This window comes from Thamnophis sirtalis, unplaced genomic scaffold (genome assembly GCF_051295495.1).
Source record: "Thamnophis sirtalis isolate CommonGarterSnake01/CBP01778 unplaced genomic scaffold, rThaSir2_p1.2 scaffold_3, whole genome shotgun sequence".
Classification (NCBI taxonomy): domain Eukaryota; kingdom Metazoa; phylum Chordata; class Lepidosauria; order Squamata; family Natricidae; genus Thamnophis; species Thamnophis sirtalis.
Genome location: NW_028261383.1, coordinates 111,805,614 through 111,829,770, shown reverse-complemented (window position 1 = coordinate 111,829,770; position 24,157 = coordinate 111,805,614). Strand labels below are relative to the sequence as shown.

The following is a 24,157-nucleotide window of genomic DNA, read 5'->3' as shown; positions in this document are numbered from 1 at the left end:
ATGACTGTAATCAAACTATGGTGAATTAATTTAGTTTCATGGGTTCACACAACACATTCAAAGCAACCCAATTTTAATCTAACCTGTTGCTCAAATTCAGGAAATGCACAAATGCTGATAAAAGTACTATCTTCCTATAGGACTAGGAAACAAATAACTGAAATTATAAAATTTGGACAATATTTATATGTAACCTAGATTACAACCTATTACATTAGGAGTGTATTGCCTTTGCAGTGATTAACATATGGAGCTTTAAAAGTTATAAAGCAAAAGTGCATAGGCAATCCTGGAAGTTAACATTTTAATTTTGCCTAGGGATCATGACTATTTGGTTTTGCTTTCTTAGGAAATAAACTTGAACATGGAAGTTAAAATCATATTTATTTTCAAAGAACAAACCTCTACAAAATGAGAACAGATAAGAAAACAAAATTGGGTCAGAAAGTTTTGGTCCAAAAATCACTGCAAATGTCTCTAGAATTCTCCAAAGCTCATCAAAACCATATTAAACAAAACAGGAAGAATGCATACTGTTCCCCCTCTCTCTGTGGTATATATATGAAATGACATCAAATCCATAACGCTTCTTCAAGAAGGCAAAAGCACACAATTTATAGGAAAGAAATGCACAATGAGGGATAGAGTCTTCCCTTTTAAAGAATCTTAACGTAAAAACCTACAATCTTGTAATTATTTAAATAGACAGGTAGAAGAAGCTTCTCCTGACAAAATATCAACAAAAACCTCTTCCGTCATTGACTGTTACAGAGATTAGCCTTTCACAACAAGTAAACAAAGTTCAGTCAAGATCCCAAGGTTGCCTGTTGGATGAGAGGAGAGTTATAGAAAACAGGAAAATAACTCATGCAAGACATTTACCTGAGTTGATGGTTTCATGAAGTGTGGAATGTATAAAGGTGCTCTACATTTTTTTAGTTAGCCACTATATCAAATGTTACCCATTTGAAGCATTATTTAAACCTCAGGAATGAAAATGTTTCTAGCAAAAATTTGTAATGTAAGTAAAATATCGCCAGAATAACACGGTTGATTTGGTATTGTAAAACATCTCAAATATTAGGGGGATGGGGGCTGTTTAGTAGCTTTATCACTACTACGCCTAAAATTACATAATTGTTTTAAAGCAGATTGTTTACTGCATGGTGGTGCCTCCCTTATTCAGCATCAGCTTGAAAGGAAAGGAGGCTGAAAGCGAAGTACCGAACAGCACTATGCCTCACCCGTCTCCTCTCCACCCTGAGAACGAGTTCTTTATTGCGCAAGGCTCTTGGAGCCGAGAACTACAAGTCCCGTCATGCTAGGCGAGGCCCTCTTTCTCAGCCGTCACTCCCCCCTCCCTCTAGAGCTGGTAGACGGAGGTTGGCCGGGCCGGTCCCGGCAGCGGCCCGGAGCGGGCGGGCATGGGGGGCTGCCTGTCCTCGCAGGCAGCTGATGACCTGTCGCTACTCAACGATTCTACCGGCGATGGGGCGAGTCTTGGGCCAGGAGACCCGCTCCCCCTCCCTGCCCCACCGCCCCCCTACCAGGTACCGCGTGGGGTGGGGAAGGGAGCCCCGAAACCCTGGGGCTGATGATGCTCCCATGCCCTCGCCAGTTGGGGTCCGCTTTGAGTAGCCCGCGAGGGGCTAGCGTGCAGACGAGAGGGAGAAATTCGGGTGGCATTGGGGAATGTCGCGACTCGGGGGCAAGTAACGCGAGTTCTCCATCATGGGCCGGAGCCATAATGGAGAACTTGACTCGGTCCACACCGTGAACCCTAGGAGATAAGGGCAGATGTTGCTGCAGTGTTGACGCCCCCCCCCCACTTCTTCCGCAGATTTCTACAAGGATGAATTCATTTAGCGGCGACCGGCTCTGTTGCACAGTATTGTTGCCCATGGATTGGAAACATGTTTTTAAACTTGGGGTGGGTTTAGAGGAGGCTTTTATTATTGCAGCTGTTGTTCTAACTCGTTTGTGAAAATTTAGACTCCAGAAAGTGACATCTGCTCACTGTAACCTTCCTGTGTTTTCTCATTACTTCCTGTTTTCCCCCCTCTTATTACCAAATACCTTTTAAGGAGAAAAATATGAAATATCAGCTGCACAGTGCTGTTTTTGTGCTACCAACCATCAGTCTGGAAGCTCCCTTGGTCGAAGAGAAAACTACTTGGGCTGCTGTGAGTGTAGGCAAGTCTACATTTGGACTGCTGTAATTACTTTCCCCAATCAGAAAAAATATGAGACATAAATTAATGGAATTAAGCTAAGTCATGATCAATATTCTAAACAAAGAACTAGGAACAGCCATTCAGCTATGGAAAAACATTAACTTATTACAAGACATGGTAAATGGAAGGCTGTTGGGGTAGTTTATTAGAGAATGCAATTTATTTTTGCGGTGGGGGCTTCCAAACAAAGGCTAGTACTATGAAGCAAAGAAATTGTGCAAACATTCTTTTATTTTTTAATATATTGTATGTGGTAAGAAAAAAGGAAGTAGAAAACACAGAAAACCCAAAGGTGCTTTTTCAAAAGGAACTGGACTTTATTTTCTTTGAAGAATGTTTCCCTTCTCAGCCAAGAAGCTTCTTCAGTTTTTTCAGCTTTGGAGAGAAGCAAAATGTCTTCAAGGAAAAACAACGTCCAGTTGTTGCCTTTTTAAAAAGTACCTTTGGGACAACTATGACCTTGATGACTGAGAACTCTGTAGACAAAACACAAGAAAGTTACAAAAGGAAGCTATTATTGGATTTCCTGTAACATCATGAAATGAGATAGGAAGAAAGACAACAAATGTGCCTTTAGCAACATTCTGTAGGAGAAAACCAAAAATCAAATGAACAGTTTGGTTCATGAAGGTTTTTTTTAGACCTGGGAGGCTCTACAAACTAAGCTCTTTACAGTTTACGTACATTGCAGGCAAATCTAGGTTAACATATCAAATTGTCTGCACTGAAAAGACGCATAATCAGCATAACATACTCAACATGCTAGCTGATTATGGGCTGAAAGGGATAGTCTAGACATACAAAACACCATAAAAACTCTGCCTTGGAAGGAAGTAGGGAAGTAAAGGAACAGCTACTTACTTACAACTCTTACTGTCTGGTTGAATAAACGTATTTAATCTTTTTCATCTATGGAGGGACAGCTTTTCATTTAAAACTATATGTAGAAATGTATGTGTCCAGAGTATGAGAAAGAATGAGAATATAGTAACCCTGCTAGATTAGGTCAAGGTTCATTTTGGTCCTGCATTTCATTCAAATTAAGATACTCAATAAGAGCTGAGGTGGCACAGTGGTTAGAATGCAGTACTGCAGGCTACTTCAGCTGATTGCTAACTGCATTTTGGCAGTTCAAATCTCATCGCTCAAGGTTGACTCAGCCTTCCATCCTTCCGAGGTGGGTAAAATGAGGACCCAGATTGTTGGGGACAATATGCTGACTCTGTAAACTGCTTAAAGAGGGCTGTAAAAGCACTATGAAGCGGTATATAAGTCTAAGTGCTATTGCTATGCTACACCCCTTTCTGTTACCATTATTCTCTTATACATGGTATTTGCAGGCATGATCCCCTGACCCAGATGTAATGTTGAGTTTTCATAAAAACTGTCTTCCATGAATTTAGCCAATCTTTTTTCTGGGGGGTTTTCTGTCAATCACTTTTTCTGTTTACCATTTGTGATTTCATTCGCTTCAGTCATGTCTTCAGTTGCTTCTTTTTCTATTCCCTAAAGATCTAGCCCCCTTTTTTTTTTTTGCAAGGAAGATGTCAGAGGTCCTCCACATTTGTAAAAATTAAGTTCATTGCTACATTGCTTTTCATATAGGCAGCATACATAAGGCTTCAATTTATTATTATACAATCGCAATCCTGTGAGTTGATTGTTGAGTTGAGAATGTCTGACCCAATATCCTCCACGTGAACTTAGTTTCTGATTAGATAGTCATTAACTTATCACCGGTTAACAACCATTTGAAATGATGATGGGCCTGGGATGGGTGCCTTGTGATCCATGATAGTTCTGGCTATTGTAAAATGTGGCATCCCACCACAACCCCATGGTCACATAAACACATTTCAGGTGCTTGGCAGCTGGCTTGCCATTACAATTGCTTGCAGCTTCCCATGGTCATATGACTGATTTGCAATGATTATTCCTGGTTTCTGGCAGTTTTTGCAGATTTCTGATAAAAAACACCCATTTTGGAGAATGGGTTTGCACTTACTGTCACTGTGTCCACTTAACAGCCACCACACAAAATGTTGTAAAATCAGATCTAAGTTATGAGGATGCCTCAACTTACTATCATAAATGAATTGTGCCTGGTATTCTGGTCTCAATTGTAGTTGTAAGTCGAGTATTTTTTCTAGTTTTAGTATGTACATCTCAAAATATCAGACCATAACTGTTCATGGAGTGCCAGAAGTAGATTTGTATAACAATGTTGGCAGTTTTATTTTCAGCCCATTTCATAATGATCCCTAGCATTAAGTTTACCTTCTTCATAGGTTCAAACCCTGAATTCATAATCCCTTTTGGTTTTTAGTGCCCCGAATACTTCTGCATCATTTCCTATCCTCTAAGTCAGTGTTTTTCAACCACTGTGCCGCGGCACACTAGTGTGCCGTGACATAGTGTAAGGTGTGCCGTGGGAAAAACACCTTATATATAGTCAATATAGGCACAGAGTTAATTTTTTTAAACATTTTCTAATGGTGGTGTGCCTCGTGATTTTTTTCATGAAAAAAGTGTGCCTTTGCACAAAAAAGGTTGAAAAACACTGCTCTAAGTAATGATGATTTATGAACAAGTTTAAAACTACCAGGCCTTTGGGGGATCTACTTTTTTATTTCTGTCCTTTGGAAGTCAGAATAAAGCTGGAAGGGACCTTGGGGGCCTTCTAGTCCAAACCACTGCTCAAGCTGGAGCCCTATACCATTTGAGACAGACAACGGCCCAGTCTTTTCTTAAGAACCTCCTACAACTTCTGAAGGCAAGCCATTCCCACTGTTAATTGTCCTCACTGTTAGGAAGTCATCTCATCTCATTATTGCTAAATTTACCCAAGAGCTTTTGATAAAGATCTCTATCAAGTTTGAATTGCAAGTGAAATTGGGTAAAGGGGAACTGGAATTTAACTCATGCTACAAAAATGCTATCAATCAGGGATTGTTTGCTAAAGCAAATAAAGATCTGACGCGTGTGTTAAGCTCCCAGCCTATTTTTGTTAAATATGCATACTTTGTTCCTTGTGAATGCTTAGAAAACAAATTCTTTTGATTTCATGTGCCATTATCTCTTTCCAGAGATAAATTACCTAGCACACATTGTTTGGTGTCATTCTTTGAATAGTTGGCTCAGCTGCCTCTGATTGCTATTACTTGTGTCTGAGAGCACAAGATATTTGAGAGCAATTATATTTTTCTTTTATGTTTTCACAAGCTGTCACACATACAGGCTACTTTTTTTCCAAAGTGAAGTTGCTGTTCTACAAAGGAAGAAGAGACAAGGCTGAGAAATAGAGAATAGTTTTATATGTTACTACAGACCTGGCTGAAATTTGTTACAACAGGATTCTCCACCTTTTCTTCACCACAGACTCCCTTTAAATACCTTTTGTGTCCCCGGACCACCAAGACTTAACTCAAGATTTAAATCATAACATTTTTGAAGCTTTCGTGGACCTCCTCTGTGATGACATCATGGTCCTCCCAGGGGTCTGCGGACCACAGGTTGAGAACTATTGTTACAGGATATGCTGATTCATGGTTAGATGAGTCACAGCTTGCTCATTTGCCTGGATTCATACAATACACTGAACCGTGCATTTAATTATGACCGTGGTCATATAACATTCAGTGCCAAAAACTAACCATCCACTTTTAAGTTAGGCATGAACAATTTGTGCAGTAAGTAGCAGGGAATGGAATAAAGCAATAATTCCCTTTATATTGTTCATAGTGGATATTTGAAAAGAGACTGTACATATGAGTAAGGATTTACAAGGACACTTCAACATTCATCTGAAATGAATAGACAGAGATGAATAAAGACTGATGTTTAAAAAGACCAAAACCAAGCCAGCTCTGTGGAATTAATTACTGCATAACTCTGCAGCATAGATTACTTTTAAAAAAGGATAAATGCATTTTATAATCCCAAGCGTTCATAGTGTGTCAGTTGTTTCCAGCTTATTATCTTCCATAATTATTAGGCTGTGTCTCCCATTATTCTTCAAGCCATGCTGGCTAGTATTTGTGGAAGTTGTGTTCCAACATGTCAAGTAGGCATCAAATTGGAAAAGGGTAATACATGTACCAGATGTTGACAGCTAGTGTATTATTAGTGTATTATTTGTGTATTATTTCTGATACTCTTGCTCTTTAAATTTTAATTAGTGATCATTGGACAAACTACAAAATTAAGCTGAATGTTGACTTCAAACAGTCCTCCTGAAATTCTGAATGGAGCAGTGCTATTTAGGATTTCTGTGTACAATACAGAAAATTTTGTGCATGCTTGTTATCTAATTTGCCTCCTTAGTTCAGAATAAAATGATTCAGGAGAAATGCCTGAAATAAATTGGGAAATTATCTTTGCATGCTAACATATTGCAAATCAAAATATGTGTTAGACTAGTTAGAAAACAAGTAGGGGATCCACTCGTTAGTAGTGAATTAATGGCCTGCATGATTCATAACAGATGTGTGTATAGAAAAAAGGGGGCTTCTGTGACATGTGAAAGTAACAGCTGTCTGATCCTGTAGAAAAGCTTTGGACACTCATTAGAAAACTTATTTTAGCCCATCTGCCATACCACAATATTATCTTACAGTTCAGCCCTCTGTGTGTCAAAATGATAAATAGCTATATGTGTCAGTATCAGATTTCTCTGGATTATTTTAATTTGTTACAGTGAGGGCATGTTAAAAGGGCGAGTATTTTAATTTTTCTAGAAATCTGAGAGAAAAGGGAATTGTTGCTTGTATTATGTATAATTATGAATTCATGTAACAAGCTACTTATTAAAATAGTAAATGTTCAGCCACACTGTTGTCTGACTTTCTAGGATCACACTCCAATTCCAGTGTACCACCCAACGCCTAGCCAGGCACGTCTTGCCACACAGCTAACAGAAGAGGAACAAATCCGGATAGCTCAAAGGATTGGACTAATTCAGCACCTTCCTAAAGGAATATTTGATCCTGGCTCAGAGCCATCAGAAAAGAAAATCAAAGAGTATGTTTCCATGCACAATGTTTTAAATGTATTTTGTAAAGTCAGAACAAATCTTGAAAGTATTATAGTGATTAATTACTAATGAATACAAAAATGTTTTTAGTAGTTGTTGAGGGTATGCAGAAATGGCCCTCCAAAATGCAACAGGAATATGCATGCTTTGTTTTTATTTATTTATAATATTTGTATAGCTGTCCATCTCACCACAAGTGACTTTGGGAAGCTTACACTTTTACTTGCTTTGTTTGTTTATTTGTTTGTTTAAAAAAAACATTACTGCACAATATAGGGATTTTGCTAGATAACATAGGATATGATGAATTGTGCATTTTGCAAGAAATTGTACTCTTGAATCTATTCCCAAAGTCATCAACACAGCAGGGCTTTATTATAGGTTATTGTGCTAAAGTAAGTAAAGTAAAATAATTACAGGTAGTTCTCACTTTGTGACCACAATTGGGAATGGCAATTCCATCAGTAAGCATGTGGTCGCTAAGTGTAAAATCATGTGACTATGACAGACTTAACATTACTTTTTATTGGTCATTAAAGAAATCATACCAGTCGTTAAGCAAGACATCACATAACTGCAACTTCAATTTTACTTCCATATTCTCTATTAACACTACTTGTGAGAAGCCAGTTATGAAACAAGTGAGTGGTGATCATATGATTGCTGTACATTGTAATGGTCAATAATGCATGCCGATTAGGAAGTGCCCCAGTGGTGATCATGTCCATTTGAGAGTCATAAATACAAGGATTGCTCAAAAAGCTATTTTTACAATGATGACTAAAGAAGGCAGATAAAGTAAGTGAGAAATACCTGTAATGAGCTGCATGTTTCTGAACTTTCTCTGTAGAAAGGACATAGAGCACCCTTCCTCTGTTATAATTCTCATCATGGATAGTCAAAATGATCTAGAAATTTGAACTGTGCTTCTTTGCACTGGACCAGCAGAACATTTATTTCAGAATCTCAGTATTACTGAGAGCATGAAGAAAATTTTTATAATGGTATATTTGAAGTGGGGAAAAAATAATTGCTACTTTTATATATGCATTAGCTTTTATTTCTTAGATATGAGTATACAGTAAATTAGGTTTTTTTTTAAGGTAGAATATATTAACTACAGTAATAAGGACTGGCAACTCCATTGCTAAATGACATCATAAAGGATGACTTCATGTGACTTAACAACAGTTGCAGCAATCCCAATTGCCCCTGTCAAGCATATCACAGATTCTTGTGGTTGTGGGAACACCATTTGTGATCTCCTGCCAACTTTCCCATTGACTTTGCTTGACGTGAGATCACATGACCAGGGGGACAAGGCAATGGCTGCAATTATGAGGCTGTGTTGTAAAATCCCTTTGGTTCAGCAAAGTCATATCTTTGAACGCTCACTAAATGAGTGGTTATTTAATGAAGATTACCTATACAACAATAAGTTATGTTCTTGGTTGCTGAAGATGCTGCCTATAGCATAGGCAATGCAGATAGTTATCACTTAGTGACTGCCTCATTTAGCGACCATTCATGGTTACACAATGATAAAAAATAATGACCAATCCTCACATTTACAGGCTTTGCAGGTCAGTAAAGCAAGGTCATAAGCAGAAGTGTGGTTTCACTTAGTGACAACATTTAATGACTGAGTTGCCAACCCCAAAGGTTGGTTATTTTATGCTCGACAATTTCCTAATATGTGAAACACCTCTTGTAGCATTACTTACACTTCCTAGTCAGGCTAACCCACTATAAATGCCTCAAATTACATACAGGAAGAACAAATTCAAGTTCAAAGCACTATTTTTTGGACTTTTAGCATCCAGAGTATTTACCAGATAGAGATGATAATGGTGGTTCCTCATTTTATCTTAGAATGAATTGTTTATCAGAATGCCTTCTGTGGTGAAAGCAATTAACAGCCTAATATTGATGCTTTGATACCTCACAGAGCATGATCTCATGGTGAATTTCACCAAGAGCATATTCATATTATTAAAGCAACCTGCCCCTGGGAATTACAATCAGCAGGAGAGAGAGAAAATATTTCTTGTCTCAGGACAATACTGTTAAGGTTTGAAAAGTGTAAGGGAGACTTTAGCCTCTAGAAGGCAGCCCTCAAGACGCTGGCAAGATTAATAGGATAATAATACAACTCTTGATTCAGCACTATAGGCCCAATTCCATTCCAGATCACTCCAGTAGTTCTTTCCAGCCTACATCCAGTCCTATCTGCATAAGACAATGCCAAGCAAGGTAACCCAATCATTGCATTGGCAGCTTATCATAAATAAACCATTTGTCTTTCTGATCAAATAACCAATAGAAGCTATCCTAATAAGGTGGGGAGCCTAATTCCCAAACAGGTTAATGCAGAGATTATAGTTCTATCATAGTTTAGTATTGTCTACTAACAAACTGGGATTAAGATTGTAGCAACGCTTCTGAAGGCATTTTCACACTAAATTGTTGTCATATGGACAATGTTATGACCAAATTCTATGTAATCAGGTAGGGTGGATAGAAATAGTGGGCCTTCAGAGGAAGGTGTACAACTACTGGAATGATGTCGACAAATATCTATGCTCCATATCAGCAGAGATTAGTAAACAGGGTGAGTCATCAGCGCTTGAATTAAGGAGAGTGGATCCTATACTGACATGTTTTACTACAGTTTAGATGAAGATCTCTCTCAAGTGACCTGTTCACAACAGTGAAGAAAAGACAAATGAAATATTCTCCCAATTTTCAGAAAATAGAGCAGAGACTCAGGGTTCTAGTGGCTTCATGATCAGAAAGCCTGTCTACAGTATGTTTGATTGATACTGACCCAAAACTATCCAGAGTGATATTTAAGGTGAATATACACAAGGAATTGGGTAATGTTTATTCCATTATGGCCCAGGAAATGCAGTTCTTACCCAAAAGGGGGCGAGTAATGATTGCATATGGCATCTCTTGAAAACACGCTAGCATTTGAAGCTGATTACCTAGTCACAGACTGGCTACAATTTAGCTTCAAGAAATTTAATCTGTCAATTTATCTGGTATGCTTTAAACTAGTGGCATAAAATGGTTGTCCTAACAGCACAAATCCCAGAACTATTGAAATTCATACAAAGGTGACCCAGAGGGGTTCTTCATGTACTCTGTTAATCCAAGATGTGCTAAGACTGGGTTCCTGTTTCACGCCTAAAGTCAGTTCCAACTTTCAACAGGCACAAAAAAACTGTACCCCAAATTTTTCTGCCCAGACCTTTCTACTCTTAACTAACTAAATTAAACTAAAATATCCCTAAACTAAAATATCAACAAAGAAAATACATGTACCTCAGGCTAGAACTGTGGGGTCCTTGATGATCTCTCATCTCGATTGTTTGCTTGCAGACATTTCATTACCTGACTAGGTAACATCAGTGCTAGTGAGACTGGGATTTACTCCTCTTCATATATATAGTAGCTTGCCCTGCCAATGTTGATGGGGGGTGAAATGGTAGGTAGGACAGACAAGCAAAAGACTAATAGAGCACATCCATGAACACCAAATAGCAGTCAGAAGACACAATGAAAATGTCACAACATATTACCAAACTCAAGCAGAGCTTCAATTGAGAAACTGAGCATTCTAGATCAAAAACACTAAGGAATTCCTGGAAGCTTGATATTCAGACAAATCAGCCATCAGTAGACATATAGAGATAAACTACTTTTACACAGCAAACAAAAGAGGCATTAAAAAGATAAGGAAACAAAAAGACTAGAAAACATCCTCTCCAGCAACCACTACCCAAAAAAGCAGAGATTAACACCAAACAAGCAGAAAATAATATCCAAATTGAGGAATTACCATGGAGAAAACCACACCCCCAACAATACTAGCAGAACAAGCTATTGTATATAGGGTAAATAAGGCAAACCCTACACTTGCTAGCACTGATGATGTTATCTAGTAGGATAGCAAAATATTTGCAAGTAAACAACCAAACTCAGCAACACAACACAAAGTAGCTGTGTGCAGGGAAGAGCACTAAAAGTATAACTCAAACTTACTTTACTAATATAGATCAATAGACAATTTGCTTCCTATAAAGTAGGAATTCTGGAGAGACAAGTTAAACAGTCCATCATCCATCAGCTAGTAGAGTACATTGCTCAGGCATTTATAGCCAGCAAGAAGTCAGTCCATTCTGGCATCACAGCACAATCTGTTGGGTGATATCTATCTATCTATCTGGTAAATACTCAACAGTGTTAAGATTTAGATTTGTAGATTTATTGAACATTTATAGGCCGCCCTTTTCCCTGAGGGGACTCAGGGCGGCTTACAACAATGGGGGAAGGGAGTGCAAGACAAGACATAAAAGAAAAACGTGAGTAAAAAATTAACCATAAAACACAACATTCACTCAACATTCGGGCGGGGTGAGAGTAAATCCTATCCCCAGGCCTGACGGGATAGCCAGATCTTGAGGGCTGTGCGGAAGGCCTGGACTGTGGTGAGGGTACGGATCTCCATGGGGAGGTTGTTCCATAGCGTCGGAGCTGCAACTGAGAAGGCTCTCCTCCGCGTAGTCGCCAGTCGGCACTGACTGGCGGATGGAATTCGGAGGAGGCCTACCCTGTGCGATCTGATGGGACGCAGGGAGGTAATTGGCAGAAGGCGGTCTCTCAGATAGCCAGATCCACTACCATGGAGCGCTTTATAGGTGGTAAGTAGGACCTTGAAGTGCACCCGACGATCAACAGGTAGCCATCGCAGCTCACGGAGGATCGGTGTTATGTGGGCGAACCGTGGTGCGCCCATGATCACTCGCGCGGCCGCGTTCTGGACTAGCTGAAGTCGCCGGATGCTCCTCAAGGGCAGCCCCATGTAGAGCACATTGCAGTATTCCAGCCTAGAGATCACAAGGGCTCGAGTGACTGTTGTGAGGGCCTCCCGGTTCAGGTAGGGCCGCAACTGGCGCACCAGGCGAACCTGGGCAAATGCCCCCCTGGTCACAGCTGACAAATGATGGTCAAAACTCAGCTGTGGGTCCAGGAGGACTCCCAAGTTGCGGACCCTGTCTGAGGGGTATAAATTTTGCCCCCCCAGCCTGATTGATGGAACGTTAGCCGAATTTTTGGGAGGAAAACACAACAGCCACTCGGTCTTTTCCGGGTTGAGCACCAGTTTGTTAGCTCTCATCCAGTCTTTAACAGCTTCAAGGCCCCGGTTCATCATGTCCACCGCTTCATTGAGTTGACACGGGGCGGACAGATACAGCTGTGTATCGTCCGCATATTGGTGGTACTTAATCCCGTGCCTCCGAATGATCTCGCCCAGCGGTTTCATGTATATGTTGAATAGCAGGGGGGACAAGACCGAGCCCTGCGGCACCCCATAGGTTAGGGGCCTCGGGGACGATCTCTCCCTCCCCACCAACACCGACTGCGACCTGTCCGAGACGTAGGAGGAGAACCACTGTAGAACAGTGCCGCCCACCCCCACCTCCCGCAGTCGTCGCAGAAGGATACCATGGTCGATGGTATCGAAAGCCGCTGAGAGGTCAAGGAGAACCAGGATGGACGCATGGCCTCCATCTCTGGCTCTCCAGAGATCATCGGTCAATGCGACCAAAGCGGTTTCTGTGCTGTAACCGGGCCTGAAGCCAGACTGGAAGGGGTCAAGATAGTTAGTTTCCTCCAAGGTACGCTGAAGCTGCAAGGCCACCACCTTCTCAACAACCTTCCCCACAAAGGGGAGGTTGGAGACTGGACGGTAGTTATTAAGAACTGCTGGATCCAAGGACGGTTTCTTCAGGAGGGGCCTCACCACCGCCGCCTTAAGCGCGGTGGGGAGGTGCCCCTCCCGAAGAGAGGCGGTAACAACCGCCTGGATCCAGCCTCGTGTCACCTCTCTGCTGTTGGCAACCAGCCAAGAGGGACACGGGTCCAGTATACAGGTGGAGGCGCTCACAGCTCGCATAGCCTTGTCCACATCCCCGGAGGCAACATCCTGAAACTCAACCCAGAGATGGTCTGCCAAGTCATTCCCTTGTGTCTCGGCTGGATCTGCAAGAGTGGAGTCCAGTTCCGATCAAAACCGAGCAACTTTGTCCGCCAAGAACTGAACATACTCCTCAGCCTTACCCTGCAGGGGGTTCCCCGTCTCCCTCCTATTTAGGAGGGAGCGGGTTATCCTAAACAGGGCGGCTGGGCGGGACTCGGCGGACGCTACCAAGGAGGCAATGTGTGATCTTTTGGCAGTTCTCAATGCCCGAATATACTCCTTGGTGCAAGCTGTCAACAGTGCTCGGTTCGACACGGACCTATCGGACCTCCACAGGTGCTCTAGGCGTCTCCTCCGGCGCTTTATCTCGCGGAGCTCCTCGGTGAACCAAGGAGGCCTCCGCGAGCCGCTGACCCGGAGGGGCCGTAGTGGCGCAATCCGGTCCAGAGACCCTGATGCTGCCGAGTGCCAGGCCGCAGCAAGAGTCTCCGCCGAACTGTGGGCGAGAGCATCTGGAATAACCCCAAGCTCCGTCTGGAACCTAACAGGGTCCATCAGTCGCCTGGGGCGGAACCACCTGGTCGGTTCCTCCTCCCCACGGTGGGGGTTTGGCCTCCGGAAGTCTAGCCTCAGTAGGTAGTGGTCTGACCACGACAGGGGAATGATCTCATTTCCCCTCAGACCAAGATCATAACTCCACTGCTCCGAGAGGAATACGAGGTCGAGTGTGTGCCCCGCTGAGTGGGTAGGGCCTCGGATTACCTGGGTCAAGCCCATGGCTGTCATGGAAGCCATGAACTCCTGCGCTCCATCAGAGTGTTCACCGAGCGAAGGCAGATTGAAGTCCCCCAGAACCATTAGCCTAGGGAACTCAATTGCTAGCTCGGCTACTGACTCGAGGAGCGAGGGGAGGGCTGCTGCAACGCAGTTGGGAGGCAGGTACGTTAGCAGCAAACCCACTTGACCCTTGAGGTCCAACTTCACTAGTAGGGACTCACACCCGGCAAGCTCCGGAGCAGGGATCCTACGAGGAGCTAAAGACTCCCGGACTACAATAGCCACACCGCCACCCCTTCCCTGGGCTCTCGGCTGATGAAGCACCTGAAACCCGTCTGGGCACATCTCTACGAGGGGGACTCCTCCCTCCGTGCCCAGCCATGTCTCAGTAATACATGCCAGGTCTGCCCCCTCGTCAACAATCAAGTCCCGGACGAGGGGAGCCTTATGAATAACAGACCTGGCATTTAGCGACAGCAGCCTGAGACCAGGGTCCTGATTGCTCACGCCATCTGACCTTGGAGTGGGACTCATAGGGCCGGAAGGAGGGATCTCTGCGATATAGCGAACCCTCCTTCCCCGGTAATGGCCAGCCCTAAAGTCCCCGCCGTATCTGCCTCTCCCTGTTATGACCGCAATGCTCCGACTCTCTCCCGTGGGTATAATTCCCCCAACCACCCCAATGACCCCCGCATGCCCCGCCAGGTCCTCCGAATCAGACATACTCAGACACTCACACAAACAGTCCCCACAGTATAATTAAAACACAAAAAGAATACAGCAGTAATAATACTAAAAGTGGGTCTTTCATACTAACACATTCAATCCCATACACTCAACATACCCGATTAAAATTGCGCAAACACAGAGTTTAAATTATGAGTTCCAAACACAGAGTTCCAAACACAGAGTTTAAATTATGAGTTAATTGCTGTTTTGGATAGGAATTTGTGGTTATTGTGACATTGATATCAAGAATGAGATGGGAGTGGATTAAACCAGTGATATTCTGATCTCCTGACTAACAGAATAAACTAGAGATCAGGAATCCTAATAACATGCTAAAAATCTTCATTCTTTGTGTTCAATTTTTTTCGAGTCTAGAACATGTGACTTATCCATGGAAGAACACAATTCTTGCAAGTTTCCACTTGGAAAAAATAACACAGGGAAACTTTCAAATATCATAAATTCAGTGCAGGAGGCTGATATACTTTTAAAAGCTCAGTGTATGGCAAAACAATATAGCAACTAGCATTTTGCAGTTTCTATTTTGCAGCAGAAAATAGAAGCAAGTTGGCCTGGTAACCATCTTGCAACCTTTGTATTAGCAGTTTCTCTTTTTACTTTTCCAGGTGTGTAATCTGTATGCTGGATTTTGTATATGGAGATCCCATCCGATTCCTGCCTTGTCTACACATCTACCATGTAAACTGCATTGATGACTGGCTGATGCGATCATTCACATGTCCTTCTTGCATGGAGCCAGTTGATGCTGCTCTGCTCTCCTCCTACGAGACTAACTGAGGTGGCTTTGAGCCCTGCTCTCGTTCATGCTTCCAGGCTGTGGATATATTGGGGGCCTGGGATGTGGGACATTATTTGCACAATTCTGGGGTACACCAAAGAAACCGGTCCCAGCCCCTACGGACACATGCAGCCATGCTGGCTGTACTAAAGGATGATTTGTGCCATATTTTGAGTGTTGCATCTAGTGTAAGGGGAGGGGGGGTGTTTGGAAGGAAACAGGGAATGGCAGAACTAAAACTTTTCTTCCACTCTACTCACAATTTAGTTTTGTAGAAAATCAAGATTGTTCTTTGACCCAATTATCTACCCTCATACCTTTACAAGTCCGTTAAACTACTGAGTACAGTTGTAGGAAACTGTAGTGGAATTCTAACTTATAATGAAAGAGAAAGCTGTTTAAAGCTGATGCTGAAGATCTCTTAAGATTTTACAAATTAAGAGAAATTCTAAGGCTATTATACAAGCTCGGGTCAATTCATGAGAAATTCTAAGGCTACTATACCAACTTGGGTCAGTTCACAGGGGAAAAGAATTTAATGTAGAAAAAACCCCAGGAATTTTATGTTTGGGCCACTATTGAAAATGCATATATCAATACAAGTACACAATGCAGAAAACAAGCCTTAGAAGCTAGTTAGCTACCTGCCTAGGGTAGCGTGAAGCTGTAATATTTGCTAGGGAAGGAGACTGAACCTGTTCTTGTTGCTTTTGGAAGTGCTTCTTTTGATATATATATATAATTTAGTTAAGAGAAAAGGATACCATTTCCTTGCTCTTTTTTTCTCCATCAAATAGTTTTATCTATTTTGAAGAAGTATATGGTGCCTCTTCTCAAACCCCTGTAGGGCAAGCAGGTTCTCTATCTAATACTTATTCACCAGACTAGGAGAAAGTCACACGGATTAACAGACTTTGAAAGCAATAGTTTGTTTCGCTCAATCTTCATTTGGGTGAAGTTCACTGGAAGGAGCAAGGATGGTCTTAGTGCAGATTATTTGTCACAATGTGAAATTTCTGCCTTTCTACTATATGAAAAAAGTGTTGACATTTAAATATATATATATACAGCGTGTTTAAAGTGAGAAATATTTTTATGGAAAGTTTACAATTCAGTTTGGTAAGATCCTTTCAGATGCTGGTTGTGAGTTAAAACATCCATATATTCTGAAGAGTGAAGAAATGTTTATTTGTAGGCAATCTACTATTTGTCTTACATAAGAGAAGATTTTGTCCCATAAGAACCTGTTAAGGCAGGCTGTTACTATGATGCAGCAAAGCCAATATGTGAAAAGGCTTTCCTAAATCATATTGTTTATTGCCCTGCAAGTACAGAAATGTGAAAGTGCTTTTCTGATTATGTATTGTCCATAACAAAGGTCTAGTGCTTGAAAGATTTAAAAAAACCGGATGTACATTGCATTGAAATGGAAAATAAATAGATTATCAGCAATGCCTTCTAAAGTACATACGTTGCCCAAGGTGACTGTAGAAAACTTTTCTATTCTAGTGAAGGTGAGTAGAACCAGAGAATGTGGTACTCTGAATTAATTTGACGTGATTCAGTTTTCTCTTTTACCTTTAATACAATTAGAAATTAGTTGCCATTGTTGCAATGAAGCTTGATTCTATACAGTAGTAGGAACTGATCTTACTCTTGTATGGCCCTTCTGAAGGGAACTCCCAACAGACCTACAATATTGTAAGGATTCTTGGAAATTGCAATTTGGCCACAAGAAAGTCATATTGGGTTTGGGAATGAAGTCATATGTTTTCTAAACCATACTACAAATAATCTTTTATTTGCAACATCTCAATGCGTCAAACGATGATTTGGCCATGAGAAGACAATACATTTAAAAATTTAAGAAACAAATAGGAAAATGACTAGATATCAGTTTAAGGCAAAATTAATTTCTTTAGATGACGGAACTAAGGGGCTCCTTGTCAGCAATATCTTATCCTTCCCTTTTATTCTGTTTTCTCATTCACACAGCCATTAAATCCCCACCCCACCCCAATGAAACACAGTGAAGGACTCCAACCTTTCCAGCTCCGTGGACCAGCGGCGGGTAGGGCAATGGTTTCGCACTCATTTGACTGCTGCTTCCATGGTCTGATTGCCAATAAGCTACGAATTGGTAGTGGTCTGCAGACTAGGGGTTGGGGACCCATTTTAAAGTACATTTTTTGAAAGTCCTTGTCCCATGGTATCTCATCCCTTGGTATTGCTTGTATCTTCATTTTGAAGTTCACCACGAAAAAAGTGGCAGAAGTAAAGATGGAGCCCACTATTTAAATTACTAGTATGCTCTAGCCAGCATGCTCTGTTGTGTATTAGTATCTCATTGCTGTTTAGAGATATGGGAAAATATTAGGATTGCTTCATGCAGGCCATCAAAATCTGTATTTAGTGAATCATAATACTGAGGAAAATAACATGGCATATATCTTTCATGCCAAGCAGTTTCCTAAAGGGTACAATATTATGCCAAACATTTCACTTCATCTATGAATTCTCTTAAGCCACTCAGAACATTGAAGCAGGCAATATATAAGTAACTTTAAAAGTGCCATAGCTTCTTTCAAGACATGGGATCACTATCTCCAATGCTGCATGTAAGCCCCTACCTTTACTGGTTTGGAAAATCAATAAGAAAAAGGGGGAGAAAAAACAAGACTTTTTTTTCTTTACAAAAGAAAGTTTTTTTCTTTACAGGAAGATGAGGGCCTACTATAAGGGACTATCACTGAAGAAGTGGTACCAATTACTTCTTTTTTTTCTATCCCAAAGAATCACTTGGTAAGATCATTGCTCTATTTAACTCATAAAAAGATAAAATCCACACAAAAGAGGGTCAATTTCATGCTGCTAATACAACTGATTAAACCTAATAATATAACCCAAAATTGTAGCTCTGATGTGATGTGAAAATAGCTTGGGCAGAAATGAAATTACTTATGAATAGCAGTGACCAACATTTAGTAAAAGACAATACAAAGTATATGCAATAGTCAAAGAACCTCTGGAAAATATGAGCAACTGCTTGTCTACTTTGAAAGGAACTGTTTCATGCTCTACTTACTGTGGTTTTTACCTGTTCCATTAACTGCTATTTGTTTTTCAAAAACATGGTAAATATAACACAGAAAAGGGCACATGCATCTTGTTTTTTTCATTGTAACTGAAAGCAAAATACAACTTTTCACTAATTTATAGACAGAAGTTTTTTCCCATTATGTAATTATAGCTATGTTTATGCAATATGGTAAGCTTTAACATGAGTTGTCTCATTTGGGCTTAGCACAATGCATGTGCAAACCATGACAGTTTAGAAATAAACTTCTTGGCTGCACTATTACAATAAGAAAATGAATCCATTTTCTCTAACTTTGTATTGCATATTTATGGAAAACAATTCTAATCATTTTAAGTGCAGATCAACTATTCATTTAGCTTTCAACCTTCTGATAAAGATTTTAAAGATTCATTACCACATAAGCAAAGGAAAATCTGGATGCTGGTTATACCTTCAGTAAACAGTTTTAATGACTTTCCATGTTTAAATAATGCCATCTAGAAAAAAAAATATGGAAAACATATACCAACAAATATCCACAACAAAATTCTATTAGTTAAAAATATTATTGTATTAAGGATGATTAGTACTCTAATCTGGGCTGTGGAGGTCAAAAGCAATAGTCGCAAGCCTGATCGAGTGTATAATAAAGAAGAAAATTGGCATCACTTTACAGGAAGCTGAAAATAAAATACCAAACCTTTATTCTTTTTCCTGGTGTTTTAACAGCAATCTCTCATGATATTACGAGAGGCAAAAACATTTTTTTTGTTTCATCTAACCACTCCCTTACCATATTCAGATATAGTTCCTATAGGCTTGTTGTGCATGTAAAACCTGTTATGTAATCAGAGTTCTTATTTACACTAAAGAACACTCAGATGTTTTATGAGTAATTCCAGCAAAAATGCTTGAAGAACCCTGATATAAAGAAAGCATTGTTCTTCAAATGCATTACACAAAGGCCCAAGATATACTGAATGTGGAAACCAATGGCCTTTTCATAGCAGAAATGTATTTAATAGATCTGGTCCAGTGATGAACAGTGATGATTGAAGAAAAAAAATAGACCCGAACAGCGACATCAAACCTGTTTGTTTTTCTCTAGAATACAAATCCATCTTTGTGAATATCACATTAATAGTGCAGCTCAAAAATCAGCCCAATCTATTAAGAGAAAATAGCACAAACTGGATAACATTTAGAAGTGAAACCCAATTCCAGCACAACAAAAAATAGCTTCTCTATGCCAACCAGAAAACAGAAGATCTCATTAGTGTTTCCTGACTTGAAATCAATTGCTGGGATTGTACCAGAAGCCCTTATATGAAATTGTCATGCCCAGTTTCAGTGTCCAAATGCACATCAGGTGCTTTCCATTTCAACAGTATTTTATGGAAAGTATAAGAAACCAAACTTGGTATACATAAACAAATGATGAAAGAGCATAGGTCCCATGCATGCAAAAACCCATTATCAATACAATGGCTATAGTCCCAAGTTCTTGCTTTCGAACCAAGGACCTCTGCTCAAAACACCTAGGAGTGGGGCACAGGAGCAGTCAAAGGTTAAAATTATAGTATCTAGAATTCACTGCAGAGAGCACCTAAGGTAATTTTAGTGATTTTTTTTTCAAATATGTAATACTTGGTACAAAAACAGACCAAGTGTTTTGCTTCTTAGTAAACAGGCACAGGATATCCCCCAGTATTAGATTGGAGCATGCATAGGAAAAGGCTGGGAAAAAGCTTAAGCAGCAGCTGGAATTAAATACAAAACTCCATAATTCACTGCAATATGCAGTGAAATTGGAGTAGGGAGAGAACAACACGGGCATAAATGCAACTACAGAACAGTCAGACATTAAACATATCAAGGGATCCAGATTCATTTGTCTTTCATAGTGAAGAGAGAGAGATTACTTCAAACTCTGGAATTATTACAGTCTGCAGTACTGACTGACTATTTGTAACCATATTTTAAATTTATCTTCAGCAGTAAGATGTACTGAATTTGATAAAGAGTGCTTCTTAGCATGTCCTATAGTAGAAAGTTCAGGGGTACAGAAAATGTTAAGCAAAGGCTCAAAGCTGAAGGTTTATCAGCAAAGATATGTTGCCTGATGATTTTGGGAAAGAAATGTCAGACCAATTCCACTATTTGGAGAGAGGGTGTTACAAATTAAAATTCTGGCAACTAAGTCAAAGTTCTTAGCTCTCAGAAGAAGGGGAAAACAATAAATGGATCAGTGAAGGAGGCTCTAAATTTTCAAATATAAAAGTATGGCAAGTCTCCTGCTGCCATGGCAGCATTCAGTCTTGTGGGGCAGCACTAATCCTTTGATATTTTAAATAATTATGTACATCACAGACAGTCCAGGCTGGAGAGAAAAGTTATTTCACTAAAGGCCGGGTTTTATCATCATCACTGCACTGGTGGGCTTTGTATTTTTTCACTTCAGCCATATATTTCGCCCATGCATCTCCTTTATTTGTCAAAACCTACAACAGAAAAAAGGGAGCCAGTTACAGAATACACATTTAAACAACTGAACTTAAAAATATTCTTAGGGTACCAGTTCTCATGAACATCTGCCTACATATAAATCTAGGGAAGCCATTCAATTGAAGCAGAGATTGTAATTTTACTGGAGAAGTCAGCCATGATACTACTGCATGGACTTCTGATTACCCTGTCTCATTCTAATCTGCTACATAAGGTGCAGCTAGAGCAACAGGATATACATTGCTGCTCTGATCTTTTTGGAGCTAAATTCAATTTATACACCAAAAATGGACACAAAATCTCACTTAAAACAGATTTAGGAAATGAATAAAAAATGTTATTACAAATGACCAAAAAACAAATCACTATTTTCCCAAGCCCATAAGGACAGACCCAGCTGCCAATTTTAAACTAGGGTTTTAAACTTCTATCTCAATGTATTATTTCTGATGTGTCCCAGCTTACCTCCTCCTCTGTCTTTTGTTTCTTGGCTACCACTCCTGTCTTCAGGGCTAGCTTGCTGCCCCCTCTCCGCTTGCCCACCTGGGTGAAGGGATAGAAGACTGCAACCGTTATACGAGCCAGGGAGCTGCAAGGGGAATGTTGCCCACTATATAACGGTATAGGGAGTCCTTCAATTAGATCATCTTAGCTCGCCATCACACCTGTCAGTCTGTACAGAGCTGCCGAGCGTTACCTACACCGCTGTGCTAGGAGGGTAAAAGGGCACCTTAGCAGTGTTCACCAATACATCTGTACAGTTAAGCCCAAACATTAAAAGACATTAACAAGTAACAAGAAATGGAAGTATTCCAATTTCTGTTCAGGTTTGCTGCCTGGTGGGAAATAGGAACACCATTCTATTTTTACTTTTATTTCCCTACAATATAACAATCTGGAATACATTATATGAAGAACTTTTATTTGCTCAAAATCATGAAAGCAATAAAGTTAGCAGAATCAATACAACATTAATTCAAAATAATTTTCTTTTTTGATGGTCTTGGGAAGTGTGGTGTATGCTAATATAATTTTAGATACAAATGCAAAGGCCTTCTGCATACATTTAAAAATGGTATTTACAATACCATGTATGTGATTCAGTTTTTATGTTGAAAAACATAATTTTTGATCTTCAGTTGAAGAGGACAATTTAAAATAGAAAATGTCAATTTCAGTTAGCAATAAACAAAACAGGGATTCCAATTATCACTTTTAGATAGTACAGCACTCCCTCCCCAATCCATTTCTGGAGCAATGCCAAATGCATTGCAAGTACAAATTGTTTTATAGATGGTGATGGAAACATACATGTTGGAAAACACTTTATAATTAAAAACTTCCACCCAACATTTTAAAGACTGGAAATAAAACATCTTTGTTTGTAATATTTAGGCTATAATGCCTACAGAATTTACCTAGGAGTAAATTCCATTGAACTCAATTAGAATTACAGGTCAATTAGAATTACAGGTCAATAAATATGGCCAGGAATATATTTCATTGTAATGCAGAACAGACTTTATTCCTCATGTTCAAATTTATAATTAATGCTTTATGTAGGATGAATAAAGTCATACTTCGGATTTTCCCTAGCCAGTGCAAATAAAAATGGTTCAGTATATTTCAGACTTATTGTATCACATTAACAAGAACAAAAAGATTTCATTTGGGACCGAAGAGACACACTGATGACTTTAAAACTGTGAATACAAAAAAAAAACACAATGTGCTAAGAAACATTTGTTACTATTCACTAGTAACAAATGTGTAGAGAAAGGGGAAGCAATTTCATTTCAAAAACCTTTTGATACAACTTTTAATGCATTCCACTTAATTTACTTGTGCCTTAATAAAGGCTGCATCAGCCTAAAATGAAGTTTTCCAAAAGACAACTAAAAACAAAGCACATTGCATTACGTACCAACAAATCAAAGTGTTTCCATCTCTATTGCTTCCATTAAAAAAAAAATCTACATTATATGCATGTCGTGTGGCAGCTACACATTCACAAAAGGAAAACTCGAAGTTGGGACATCTGTCACCACAGATTCTTATCAAATCAAGAGTTATGGCATGAGAGTAATTATCCAGCCAATATTATGAAGCCCAGCAATTATGAAACCCATATAAACCTGCCCACAAATGAATGGTGTTGAGCATGGAGCATCACAGTCTTGTAAACAACTGTGGATCAGTTCATTTTCTACTCGTATTTTTTTTGAGGGGGGGAAGACTAATACAGTGAGGTGGGGGGGGAAATGTACTAAATAGCCACAAGTACTCCAAAACGTGCTTAGAAAGATGGGTCCAATATGATGCCTTTCAAAACAGATAGGGGAGGGGGAAGGGAGGAAGAGTCCAGAAGGAAGAAGAAAATGTAACATTGCTCCTGCTAACATCATATTGCTTTAATAAAAAGTAATCTCTTTTACAGGGGAGCAGGGATGCAAATACTAGAGGGTGGTGGGAGGAAGCCAACAGAGAGGCGGCACCTGGAGAATTATTGCCTGTGTTTATTAAAGACATCCTACTTTTGAGAGAAAACAAATGAACAAAAGGGTTTTGCGCCTCGGTCCTTCGGGGAAGGCCAAGGGGGGGGGAGAAACAAGGGGAAGAAGAGAAAAGGTCAGTGCCCAGATCCCTTACGAAGCTGAGGGCGCTCCCGCTCCGCTTCTTTCCCGGTGGCTCTTGGTCCCCGGGCGGCTCTGGCCGCGGTTCGGTCTCTTTCCGCTTCTCGGCTCCGGCCATCGCCGTTTCTCGTCCACCCTTCCCTCCCGACGCAGAGGCTTCCTCCATGCGCCGCTTGAATAGTTCGAGGAAAGAACCGTCGTTGGCGAACACGTTGACACCGCCCGGTCCTGCCGCCTCAGAGGCCGGGCCTTCCCCGCCTGGCACCCCGGCCATCTCTCCAGCCCTTCTCTGGGCCCAGCCTGAGCGCGTCCTCAGGATGACGGGAAACGATTACGACGCCTGCCCGACGCAAAGCATCCCGGGAAAGCCTCTGTCGTTAAAA

General features: G+C 40.5%; 2 protein-coding genes across 3 annotated transcripts; one reads left to right on the top strand and one right to left on the bottom strand.

Annotated features, from left to right (window-relative positions):
* Positions 1-1,355: 1,355 nt before the first annotated feature.
* Positions 1,356-17,009, top strand: LOC106546100 (RING finger protein 11). Of its 2 annotated transcripts, XM_014062916.2 has the most exons (4): positions 1,356-1,550; positions 2,085-2,183; positions 7,084-7,253; positions 15,385-17,009. In XM_014062916.2, exons 1-4 carry the CDS (start codon positions 1,425-1,427, stop codon positions 15,554-15,556), a joined length of 567 nt encoding a protein of 188 aa, XP_013918391.1. In that variant the 5' UTR covers positions 1,356-1,424; the 3' UTR covers positions 15,557-17,009. The 2 variants fall into 2 exon arrangements, with proteins under 2 accessions (XP_013918391.1, XP_013918549.1); XM_014063074.2 differs by lacking the exon at positions 2,085-2,183.
* A 2,072-nt stretch (positions 17,010-19,081) lies between these two features.
* TRIR (telomerase RNA component interacting RNase) lies at positions 19,082-24,121 on the bottom strand. The gene is made up of 3 exons (XM_014063188.2): positions 23,791-24,121; positions 21,607-21,684; positions 19,082-21,137 (listed from the first exon to the last, which is right to left on the bottom strand). Exons 1-3 carry the CDS (start codon positions 24,046-24,048, stop codon positions 21,030-21,032), a joined length of 444 nt encoding a protein of 147 aa, XP_013918663.1. The 5' UTR covers positions 24,049-24,121; the 3' UTR covers positions 19,082-21,029.
* Positions 24,122-24,157: the final 36 nt, after the last annotated feature.

Excerpts from the sequence above, each read along its gene's own strand:
- LOC106546100 (XM_014062916.2), top strand. The coding sequence starts at position 1,425 with ATGGGGGGCTGCCTGTCCTCGCAGGCAGCTGATGACCTGTCGCTACTC. Across the intron at positions 1,551-2,084 it reads CCCCACCGCCCCCCTACCAG|GAGAAAAATATGAAATATCA; the intron begins GTACCGCGTGGG and ends ATACCTTTTAAG. Across the intron at positions 2,184-7,083 it reads AGAAAACTACTTGGGCTGCT|GATCACACTCCAATTCCAGT; the intron begins GTGAGTGTAGGC and ends CTGACTTTCTAG.
- TRIR (XM_014063188.2), bottom strand. The coding sequence starts at position 24,048 with ATGGCCGGGGTGCCAGGCGGGGAAGGCCCGGCCTCTGAGGCGGCAGGA. Across the intron at positions 21,685-23,790 it reads GCGGGAGCGCCCTCAGCTTC|GTGGGCAAGCGGAGAGGGGG; the intron begins GTAAGGGATCTG and ends CCCTTCACCCAG. Across the intron at positions 21,138-21,606 it reads AACAAAAGACAGAGGAGGAG|GTTTTGACAAATAAAGGAGA; the intron begins GTAAGCTGGGAC and ends TTTCTGTTGTAG.